Source organism: Pinus tabuliformis, chromosome 7, assembly GCF_031772625.1.
Source record: "Pinus tabuliformis cultivar Carrire ecotype Pingquan chromosome 7, CPIR1, whole genome shotgun sequence".
NCBI lineage: Eukaryota > Viridiplantae > Streptophyta > Pinopsida > Pinales > Pinaceae > Pinus > Pinus tabuliformis.
This window is the reverse complement of record NC_142293.1, coordinates 185,620,963-185,633,572: the sequence shown is the minus strand read 5'-3', so window position 1 is coordinate 185,633,572 and position 12,610 is coordinate 185,620,963. Positions and strand designations below refer to the sequence as shown.

The 12,610-nt window shown below is 38.1% G+C and overlaps 1 protein-coding gene across 2 annotated transcripts in view; it reads left to right on the top strand.

Moving 5' to 3' along the window:
* Nucleotides 1–12,610, top strand: part of LOC149246469 (histone-lysine N-methyltransferase ATXR2-like) — a 210,926-nt gene that overhangs the window by 45,230 nt on the left and 153,086 nt on the right. For both annotated transcript variants that reach the window (XM_089457933.1, XM_089457932.1), the window contains exons 5-6: nucleotides 524–593; nucleotides 825–894. In XM_089457933.1, coding sequence (XP_089314059.1) covers nucleotides 524–593; nucleotides 825–894 — 140 coding nt within the window. The remainder of the gene's footprint in view (nucleotides 1–523; nucleotides 594–824; nucleotides 895–12,610) is intronic.

Below are 12,610 nucleotides of genomic sequence, written 5' to 3'. Positions count from 1 at the left end.
GATCGTCGTCTCTTAGAAGCTTCTCATACATATTTTTATTAATACCCATTAATATTTTTATTTTCTTAAGTTTACTTAGGAACCCTATTAAAAATTTAATTATTTTAATAACTCATAATCTGGGTGGAATTTCTCCAAATGATTTCTGGGTCTTGGAGATCTTATGTATTCTAGCCCCTCCACAAAATTTCGGTGCTAGAGCGCATCTGATGCTACCCAAAATCAACAGCAACTGCTTTTTTTTTTATCTTTTTGACGTGAATAGAAGGTTTCAAGTTACAAAAATAATAATCATAATGGGATTCTTGACAGTTGTCTTTAGGTCAATCTGAGTATATCATTGTGAAGTGTTTTTTTGAAACATAAAAATAAACAAATATCAATAATAATCAAATTTACCTTGAGAATCATTTGTTTGTGATTGTCAAATTTGAGTAAATATATAGTGTTTGTGGATCCCAATTTTTGCGAGCCTTTCTAAAACCAGAGTTTTATCCTAAGTAGTTTGATATTCTTCATGCAGAGATTTAATTGTTGCATCTCCTGTGGAGGACTATTTTATCTATATTGATGATCTGCCTCACTCTGAAAAGGTTAGCCTCACATTTGTCAAATGCTTGTTATTTCATGGTCATAAACAGTGCAGAGATGGACACTAACTCTTAATGCTATTAGCTGGCAGGAAATATTTTATTGTTCAAATACATTGTGCAACCATGTCTGTTTTTGGAAGGTTGAAATATCCCATATTCAGACGCAAATTAAGGATAGTGAGATAGGAAAGATGACTGAAACTTGTTATGACAAATAAAATTGTTTTTCAGGATGAAGCTGAAAAAATCACAAGACCTTTCCTTGAAGCACTAGGCGATGACTATGCTGCCTGCTGTCAAGGTTACACAATAGCCTTTCTCTGTTCCAATATTTGTGGAAAGGAAAGTTTTAAAGTTATACATGTTTGTAATGAGCAGTCACCTATTCTGAATGAGATTGCTGGATGGTGCGCATATGTGAATTCCTGGTTTGACAATAGTTTTTTCAAAAATATATTGATTTTCATTCCTACTTGAGATCTATTTTGAGGATTTTTTGCTACCCTTACAGGAATAGCTATCATTATTAATAGAATTGGATGTATTGATAATACATTGTTGAATATCATGATTATGACCATCTGTTCTGAAGATCAAGTCTTCTAAACTGTAATCTATAAAGGAATGACATAGATGACATCTTCAACTAATCTCATTAATATCACTATAGGTTCTTGTTGATCAAAGATGACATATCATGCTTATATTATAGGGTAAATTTCAAAGTGCAATTTCCAAGAATCAGATCTGTTACCTCCCAAACCTGCACCTTAAGTGGTAAAGCCCTAAAACACAACTGCAGTCTTATGGAAACTAAGAGGGGTTGCCCTTTGTGACCACAACAACACCCTCTCTCACTTTAAGTTGGCTTTCCTCTTGCTTATAGGGTGTATCCCTCCAAGGTGCAACTTAAACCAAAGTTGCACATATTGTGATATTATCACAATTATCATGATAATATCGTTGAAATCTAACTTGCTGATAATATCGCCAAAATTTATTGCAATAGGTTGCCTTTTTTCAGTTCCAATTTATCACGATAATTTAAATTATCGCTCTAATTTTGTATTTGTTGCGAGATGACCTGAATTTATCTCCCTGCTGCTAAAAAAGATGGGATAGAGTGCTGGTTTGTGGTTTTTGACCTCATATTGCAAATTTTGCTAAGGGTAATTGAGCTCTGAGTCTAGTGTGACCATTTTCCATCAAGCAAACAAGCGGAAATCTATGGTTTTCATTGCCATCAACTAAGTATTTGTGGTGTGGGGATCTATTCCAAACTATTATATCCATATTCCCAAGTTTGTTAAAAGAATTATTCCTTCATTTTCTTTGTTTTTCAAGATTTAGTATAGTGTTTGCAATGTCCATTAGTTATGCCTGTTCTTTCCCTTTTTTAATGAGATTTAATACTTATATAGCTATGTTATTTTAATTGTAACATTCTTCAAGTTTTCTTGTGGATTTGGATTTTGAATTTTCCCATTTGTTTGTGTCATAGGTCCAAATTTTAAGAAATTAATCTGAGCTCTAAAAAATGGAAAAACCATTAGACAAAATGTGGGAGCATGGTGAACCATGTGGGGGTGATAATAGAAGAAAGCTGAGTTGCAAGCTATGTGGAATGATAATATTTGGCAATTCAGTCGCTTGAAATACCACCTTGCCAAAATCTCAGTGCATAAAGTTAATATTTCCCCATGGCTACCCCAAAAATTGTCCTTATTGCAATCAATTCAGTTCTTTTTTTTTTCTAAGTGAGATTAATCTATTAATATGATACAAAAAAGGTGATTACAGAGAGGCCTGGCCTCCAAAGTACTGAGCAACAACCATCACAAAATAATTCGGTCTAGCTGTGACTGCCCCAACAGAGAGGAAACCAATCGGTCTAGCTGTGACTACCCCAACAGAGGGGAAACCAGTCCAGGAATTCAAAAAGACCCACCTATGGGTTAACAATTTTGACCAAAAAACAAAATAACATCTCAGACATTGCATATACTTAATCATAAAACATAAAATTAACCAGAAACTCCCAGTCAGCATGAGAAGCATCGACCTGGCAAAAAAAGCGACACCTGGCTGCCAAGTGTCAGGGCTAGAGGTTGTCCGGGGTCGGTTCTTCTTCAATCCTGCACGCATATTTGTACCAATCATCCTCGTCAGCTGACGTGTCCTCGCCCTGAGTTGGGTGGATGGTATCAGTGTTCCTCGTGCCCGCATGCAGGCCAGACGTGTCGCCTCGTCGGCTGCCCGAAGCTTGAGTGTCACCAAGATTGCTTCCCACAGCTTGTTGATTGCCAGCCGGTGCTTTGCCATGTAGGGCGGCTCTATCAACGTCGGGTTGCTGTTCACCCAGGATGCAAATGCCTCTGCTGCTTGGAGCTGCCCTGTTCTGCTCTTCGCTGTGTGCACGCAGAGGTTCCGACGGGTCCAATTCTTCAGTGAAAGTAATAGTAACAGTAGCAGTGATGACGGGCCGGTTCAGAGTACTATGAAAATGGAATTGAGTGGTATGGGGTGCTGGATGCGGGGGAAGGGGGAAGTTTGTTGTATGAACTGCAGCGTCCCTCCGTTCAGAGCCTTGAAATCGAGTTCTTCCCCTTCCGCTTCGGGTGTCTGGATATCGGCCATGGAAAGATTCGAAAGGATTGGGATTATCTGTTGAGGAAGCAGGGGAAACAGAGTCAGGGCTGGGAGTAGCAGGAGGGCGGATGATGTTGCCGCGCGTGCCTCCCCTCCTGCTTCACATTTGATGACGAACCATGGCAGGATTGAAGGCGAGGTTAGCAGCAGAGGAGGTGGTGAAATAATTGCACAGAGGATGGACCGAGGAGGTTTGAGCCAGAGCTAAGTTGCAGAGCCTGGTTTGAGAATAATGAAATCCGTTACCCAGGTCAATATAGCTTAGCAGCCAGCATCGGTGGCCAGTTACAGTGCGAGAGCATGGCTCAAAGGCTTGTAGAGGAAAAACACAGTAGAGCAAGGGGGGAGAGATAACATAATGCTCTGCAAACTCCATAGTGATGAAAGATGTGGTGCAGTCTCGACCTTGGGACGCATTTAATGGCACCTGCAAGGTGCCTTGAATGAGCCTCAGGTGAGCTTGGGGAAGGACGCAGGCGACCATGTGGCTAGCCCATCCGCCGCCCATCTTGTTGAATTAATTACCTAGGTAATCACCCGCATCCGAGTAATCAATTTAGTGCTTGATACTGATAGAAAGAGACATTAGAGGGAGTAATTCAGGAATTGCACGGGAACCACAATCTTTTCAAGGGTGAGGGAAAGAAAATCATTGGCCACACCTTCTTAGTGCATATGATTATCAGTTTATCGTTATAGTATATAGATGCCTCATGATGATCATCTCATGAAATACAATGTTTTTTTTGATGTGATTATGTATTTTATTGTCAAGACTTATGACTTAGGACATATATCATAATACAATATCAATGATTGATGTACCACTTGACATATTATACATTTGATATTGCAATTTTATTTTCATATTTATGTGACAATGTGTTTGTTTGATGTTGATGTTGCTTTAAAAGAACACAAATTTGAAAAAAATAATATTTTTTGTATTTTTTAAAGGTTCTCGATAATTTCTGATAAATTTAAAATTTCGATATTTTCCTCGATATAGCTAGTAATTTAAATTTTAGACCCTCGGTGATAAATTGTTGATAACAATAAATGTAACATTGTGTTAGACCTTTTAAGAAAATGAGATGAAGGAACATGACTAGTGCAAATTTGATGGTAATGGAGTCAAGGACCAAAGAAGGTTTGAAATGCTTATGGGGAAGACGTAGTCAACCTATATGTTGATGTGCCAGGACTACTAATCCACTGGATTGTCTAGTTATATAAGAGTGAGTGAGATCCCTAACAACAAATGAACCATCACAACCAAATGTGTTTAAAGCCGAGAGGTAAATTGCAACCCTAATATTGAAGGAACAACCATAGCATGAGATTATATGAGAAAAAACACAGAGTAAGAGAGCTTTAAAAATAATGGACAACCAAGCAACATGTCACATCTTCAATAACGATCTCAATAGGATTAAATGAGCCATTGACATAAGCTTCAAGATTACATTAAGCGGGAAGGAGGGCTTTTGGGCTTTACAGTTTGCCCTGATTGGCTGAGAGATTTCCTTTACTCTATATGCTAGTCTCTCCCCTACTCCATTATTCCAAGTAACTAAAAAAAGGAAGGTTGTCCTTCTTGATATCCTCTCGTTATTGATCTTCTCTTGGCTCTATGATCTAGATTGGAGCATTATATTATTTGTCATCTACCCTGATGCTTTTAGAGTGTAAAAAATGGAGGAATAAGCTTGCAGGGTCATTTTTACCAATGGTCTCGGTTTGGAAAATTGTGGGTGAAAAGCTTCCAGAGCCAATTGAGGCCTTAAATGACAACTTTCTGTGGTCCCAAACTTACCATGGACCTAGATCTCATTTTATGCCCATTGATACCTTTTCAACTGCATAAGAATTACCTCAATTAGAGCTTTTATGAGAAAGCTATGTCTCCCACAAGTTGGCCTATTGTGTTTGATCACCATGGTTTGAGAGGATGCCACTAAGATGGGCCGGTCCATTAACCAAAGCCACCGTACCGGTAGAAAAACCGGGTTGAACTGCTCTCCTCGCTTGTTTTTTTGTCAAACTGGGCATAAACCGGCCGATTTTCCCATAAACTGGTCAGTCCACTGCTAGGCCAGTTGCGAACTCTCCGAACACTGTTTCTTTTGATTTTGAGGTGGTTTTGAGGGAAACTAAGGGTTGGTTCCCTCCAAAAACAACCCTTCCAAGCCAATAAAGGGAGGTCTCCCCTCTCATTTGCCTCAGAGCATTCCTACACTTACAATGTTCCAAACTTCATCATGGCTTCTAAGCCCCTTTCCTTCTCTCTTTCTTCATTCAGTCTTGAGATTCTGCAAACCTACGGGGATATTGTGTAAATGTCACTAGCATGATGAATAAATGTAACAAACCTAGGATGTTGAGACTCGATCAACAAGCGAGTACACCTTAAAGTGTTTTTTTTACTTGGTTAATTATTCCTTCTTTTTAGCAACGAATAATTTTTTAGGTTTTTTCACTCACTGAATTACCCCAAAGCCGAGGTGACAGCTTCAAGATCGTGTCTTAAGTCCATCTTAGTGTCTAGGGTCAATGTATATTACCATGCTAGGTCATCTCTCAAATTTCGCGGAATTTGACTAGGTTTAATTAAGATTTTTTAATAATTAAAAATCTCCTGCAAAATGAGATTTTTTAATTATTTTCTATGTAATGATGTAAATAAGTGGCCCTGGGAAATGTCTGGGACGTGTGACTGTTTGAAATTCATCCTCAAAGACCCAACATTATCTGAGGACCCACTTTGAGGGTCAAAAAACGACTTATATTCCTTTTACCGATCAAACTAGCAAGGGATCCCTAAAGGGCAAATGCTAGACCAAAGGCAATAAATGGAGACTTAGCCCACTATCACCTCAGCTAAGGCTCCCTTCTATTTTCGGACTTTCACTGGTGGGAGGAGACTCGGTTTATTATGGATTCACCGATGAAGGATATATCAATGAATGGATGTGGAGTGACCCAAATAATCCCCTTCCTAGAAGAGTTTGAAAGATGGAGCTTGCTTTCTTTCTAAGAAAGGTACATTGTCTTTGAGGAAAAGGAAAGGAGGATTCGAGGGTTAGGTTTATGGGATATGTCTTGTGAAGGAGTTTCCCAATCCCTAAAATCCTTGTTGAAATTGGTATCATGGATGGTTCTTGAAGAATTGTCTTTCAAAGGAATGGGACCACACGGGACCAAGTGGACCCGGTCTAGGTCAGGAGGAAGGAGTTTAGCAACCAATGGTGTCCTTAGCCTAGACAAGGTAGGGGAAAGGATCAAAGAAATAATATTCTGATCCAATAAGGTACTAGCCTTTGGGGATGATAGGGCAAAGTTTGATCTCGAAGCTAGGGCTTGGATTTTCTCACAACTCCATTGTTAGAATGGCCTCAAATTTGGAGGAGGTCTTGAGGAAACACCAGTGTAGGAAGGGCTAGGAGATCAAACATTTTGGAGGGCTAGTTCATCAGGAAAATGATGCCCTAGGTAACCCAACTTGGCTAGACTAGGAAAAGGTGAAAGAAGTTGGTTTAAGGTGACCACCTTTTTGTAGATTAGTGCCTTAGTCTAGGGGCAATAGAGTCTGTGATGAATATGAGTGAGGACCTTTGGTTCTTGGTCAAGGAGGCCTCAAGACTACTTCGCTAGCCTTCTAGGTCAAAGGTAAGCAATCTTGCAGCTTTTATACTTCGATGTGCAAAAGGTGATGGCTTATCAAGATCAATTCATTGACAAAATTACCCTTAGGAGATTTCGTTCACGTTACATGGTCCATACATTGAGAGATGCTATAATAGAGACAAAATTCCACAATTTAAGCAGTAAATGCATGCAACAATTAGCCCTAGAAATAGCAAAATTCCCAGTCCAATGTATAGGACAAAGTAAACAAGAATAACATTAAAAGCATGTACTTACATGTAATAGAATATATCCAACCATCCACAATTTGACAACAAAGAAGCTCCAATATAAGATAGACCAAATCCACACATCAAAATTCATCCATAAAGATCCAATTCATCCTCTAAGAAAAAGTGTGAAATTCTCAAGAGAGACAAGAGATCCAATCCAAAGTGATGATGAGCAAATGAACTCATCTCACTTGTATTTATACACTAATGAGGAGTTCGAATTAGCCTCCTTTGCCTACATAAGCCCCCAAAATAAAATAATGTTCTAATATTGATGCGAAAAATCTTTCCTTTCTGTTTCTGATTTGCCCAGATCGCACAGAGTCACAGGGCAAAGAGCATACACAAAAATGAAAGGTATAGATCTGGTAATAAAAAACAGAGAGCTAAATAAATCGAAATAAACAGAGAGATGAATAACTAAAACTGCAAAAAAAAGATTGTATACCTTCAGATCCTAAAAATGACGTAGTTAGGGCTATCGAAAACCTTTTCGCGTGAAACGAAAGGGGTTCCTCGCTGGAACAGATGCTCTTAACACAATAGAGCAGTCCTCTCGGCCCGAAAGCAGTCAGAAATAGGATCTAGGAAACGACAGTCGGATGTAGTTGTATCGGCTTCGAATTTGGATCACCAAAGGATGTGGCCCTCAAATAGCTTTGATACCATGTACGAATTTACAGGGTAAGTTCCTTAGATAGAACACCAAAGGACACTGCTCACAAATAGATCATAGATCAATACACTAGTATTCTTGACGTGGTTAAAACCCTCAAAGAGGGAAACAGCCCATGGCCTAAGCCAACGCGGCCACTTCAGGCAATTTATTAATAAAAGAAAGAAAATTTACATAAGCTTCTCTCATGAACGGTCACACTACAAATGACCCTCCATGCTCTTTAAATAGAGATCATGGGCCAATCGAGTGTTAAGCCACGGATCAAGTGTCGGTAATACCGAGGAGAGAATGAACTGTCAAATCACTTAATGTCTAGAACATATTGTGACCATCGGATTGTAAGTTACAAAAGTACATAGTAAAGAAACACACTTTACCTAACTCTACACTAGACCAAGTTATACTGAACTATTTCCTATGTGTCGGAATATCCTAACACCGCTCAATGAATGCTTGACTATCCTAGATGAAATGCAAATCCTACAAACTAGGTGAAATGCAGGAATCTTGATTTATTTTAGTTAGATGCCTAACTCAGTGTATCCCTTGATTTTTATCTATATTGAGCCTAGTCTCTAAAGTAAGTGGCAGAGAGAAGTCAAGGTGAAGCAAGCAAGGGCTTGGTTAACGATCCCTCTCCTTGAAATCTAATGTACTCGATGCCTCCAGTGCCGCAGAGACTCTGGCTCTAACGACTAGAAGGTCACCATTTTAAATACTAGAGGGGTTAGACTTCTCAAGCAAAAATGAGAATGGTGTTCCTATCTTTCTATCAACCAAGCTTATGCTTGGAGGTAAATTATTAATGCAAGACTAATTCTAGGATCCCAATGCTAGATTATTGAGTGCCTTCTTAAGGTGAGATTGTTTAATGTTCCTTTAAGTACTTAGTTATGATTGATCTTTAGTTATGGCAATAAGTACTTAACAATGGTAAATAAGAGACAATCTCAACCACAAGGAAATGTGCCACTTTTACAAGTGCAAACAAGATACAAGAGATAACCAAGAAGTAATTTTCCAAGTGTAATCATAAGATAAATGCTCTTAAAGGAAGATTACCAAATATGCCAAAGATCCACAATAGATATTAACCATGAAACAATAATGGCATGAAAAACACTTAAAATATGTTACTCAATTGCTCAAGATGATTAACAAGATACTGCCAATATTGCGATTAGATTCTTCGATGTTAACAAGAGATGCTAATGACAATTATTCAAGGGACATGCAATTAGATTCACAAGGTATCAAGTTAAGAAAGCTTAGATCTTTACATCAATGTGTAAGAGAACAAGAGATATCAATATCCATTGAGTTCATAGATTTATCACTCAAGCTACCATTCAACAAGATTATTGGATTATGTAAAGTGCTTTAAAGAGTGAGCTTATTAGTGCAAATTTGGAACTTATTTAAGATTACACAAGACAACAATATTGTTAAAATTTGGGTACCAGAGGACAAGTGGTTCCCTAAGGCTTTGATCTTTGGCCTAGGGCAAAGTGTCCAAATTTATTTGTACTTTTTTCTTAAAGTGACTTTATAAGTGGTAAAGTCAATTTAATTTAAAAGTGACTTTATAAGTGGTAAAGTTACATTTTAATTTAAAAGTGACTTTATAAGCGGTAAAGTTACATTCTAATTTAAATGTGACTTTATTAAAGTCAATGAAGAATTAAAAAGTGAAAAAGTGACTATGGAAATAAAATGCTAAGTGGGTCTTTATTTAAGTGGGTGAGTTAAAAAATAGAAAGTGAGAATTAAATGCACATTTATTCTCATCCCTCGATCTAAATGAATCTCAACCATTATATCTTAGGGTAACCCAAAATGTCATTTAGAGAGTAAAAGGAGGAGGAGAAAAATATCATTCATTCTTTCATGAGCATTTGAGAAAAAGAGAAGAGAGAGCAAGGAGAAAATTTCTGAGCATTGAGGAAGTGAAGGAGAGCAGCAAGAAGACATTTCAACAAATCTAGACAACAGCATTAATTGGCACGCATCCCAAGGCAAAATTGTACAAGAGAAAGACACAGGTATCAAGGAAAAGGATTGCAATAAGGGCACAAATTTCAATGCAGATTTGGGCACAAATTTCGAGGCAGCCGTATTGCTAAAATCTCTACGGTCCGTACAACAAGTTCTAGGATGTTTTTTGAGGCTAGCCATACACCATTGAACGTAGTTTTATTGCTGGAAAATTTTTGTTTTGGCTCTTTGTTGATGGGCACAATTTTCAAGGCGGAGTGCAAGCATGGAAATCGATATAAGTTGTAATTTGTGGTTGTTGGAATTTTTACTGTGTATTTCAGTTTCTCTGTAAAAATGTTTTTCAGAAATAAAGAAGAGCTCTCAAACTAGTTTTCCCCAAGAGTTGTAAGGGGTTCTTCTAGGATCACATTGACCAAAAATCACTGTGTTATTTTTTGTGTGTGGCTGTCATAATTTTGCTGTGTTTTATTTCTGCAATTTCAGCAGTTGTGAAATCTCTAAATTTGTTTTTTCAGAAAAATATTGTCATTTCCAGATTTTAGAATTTTTATCATGCCGGGATTTAAAACTAAATGCATGGAGTGATAAGGAAAACTGATAACCAGAGTGGGGGTTGAAATCTCTTCAAATATGTTAGTGCCTTTGAAACAATAGAAGGAATATAACAATTAGCCCAACAATGGATTCACTTCAATGCTAGCTATCCTTTCCACAATATGCAATTATTATCGATAGAGCATAAAGAATGATTTTTTTTATTTTACTTATGTTCTAATAATATTTAGTGAGCCACAAATAAACTTTATGATAGCAGCAAGTTAGATTAGCTTAGAGCACTACAGATGAGTTGCATGTGCATGCAAAATGTAGATGAGATAACCCTAATGCCAAACTACCTTACCAATACCAAAATTCCAATGAGTTAGTTCCCTTTAGATGCTAATGCCACTGTATATATCAGACCTTAGTAAGCTTATGACAGTCAGTAATAAACCATGAAATGAGCCAATTAAGAGTTAGCCAATTTATGCAATAATTGGATGATGAACTTAGGGAATTCGTTAATGATTTCAGAGCATCCAAATGAGATTTTTTACCACTGTTATGCAATGGTCAAATAGGTGGAGTAAAACAGTGAGGGTTTGAGAGTTAGAAGATGCATACCAATGGATGCTTTGGCTAGTTTGATGACTAGTCTCTTTGCCCAAAATTTCTCTATTGGAGAGGGCTTCCTGCAACCACAAAATTATGACCAATATCGTTGCAAACAATCAGGAATTAGCCCAGCAATTTCAGTGACACCCAAAAAATGAAAGGAAGGCAAATGAGACAAGGAGGAGGCAATGGTGAGGGCAGCAAGGATTATTAGGCCTGAGACTAAGGCAATAGAGGCCACTAGGGCCTGTTGTCAAGGGTAATGAGGCCTTAAAGGCCTGTTGCAAGCCCTAGAGGGTTGCAGCCAAGGGAAGACAATCCCTTGGGGACTGTGGCAAGGTGAGGGAGGATGGATAAGGGAAGCTGAGGGAGGAATAAGGGTCATAGAGGGCAAAGGTGGCTGCGAAAAAGGAGGAGGGTAGCAGGGGAGGAAAAAGGTTGACGGAGGAGGGTAGGAGGCCACTAAGCCCTGCGACAGAGGCTAGGGAGGCGAAATGAGGGCCGCAGAGGAGGCCAAGGCCTTAGGTAGGCCTGTGGCTAGGGCTTGGAAGCCCTAGAAGGCTGGCGACAGGGGTAAAATGGGCCACAACAAGGTTTGGAGGGCCTGTCTAAGCCAACCGCTCACCATGAGGAAGGAAAGAGGCCATGACCAAGGGGAAAGAGGCCAATACTAAGCCTACAAGGCTTTTTTTTTTTTTCAAAACTCTGCAAAGATCTTCAATAATCGCTCAAATCACTGCAAAATCTTTGATGCTTGCCTTGCAAATTCAATGGAGACTAGATCTTACCCTCATGGGCCTTGATCTAGCTCAAAACCCCAACAACTCTTGAGTCTTATTGAATACTTGAATCTTACCTACACAAATGAAAATAAAAATACCAAGAACCCAAATATGTACAAAATAAAATAAAACCCCAGAAACCCCAATAGCTGCAAACAAGGGTTAGAGAAATTATTTTACAAAAAAATATTTACAAGTATTTACAAAAAATATACAAGGTTTGTAACAATAATATTTTGGAAAAATATATAATTTTTTTAATTAATGACAATGGCTCAATGTATTTCGAAAGTTAGAGGATCAATCAAATCCTTTAGCAAAGTAAGAAAATCATAAAAATAATCCTTGAAACCCAAACATGGTTGGCTCTTCTCTAAAGTTTGTGAACTTAGAGGCCAAGGACCAATGTACCGACAAACTCTATATATTTCCTCAAGTAAACTTGTTAGACATATGGTGAATCAAATCACCTAAGATAGACCCAAAATCTACCAATAGAATGCTCTTATCACCGACAAATGAAATAACAAGCTTATATAAATATTTAACACAATATAGGAAAGCACATAACAAGCACGTATCACAAATCGATAGACAAAAAACACCATGAACTAAATCCCAAAGTCTTTTTATTATGATATTCAGACGTTCTCAGCAGATCAATGGATCAATACTAGCGTTACAAAATTTACACTGACCAAAGATATCCAAATAGAAGCAAAATGACTTCTATTTATAGAGAAATCCCTACAAGTGGAAAATAATTGGCTTGATCCCCGTCAAAATATTCTCGACCGTTGATAAATATTTGATCATCTTTTAATCTCTGCCATT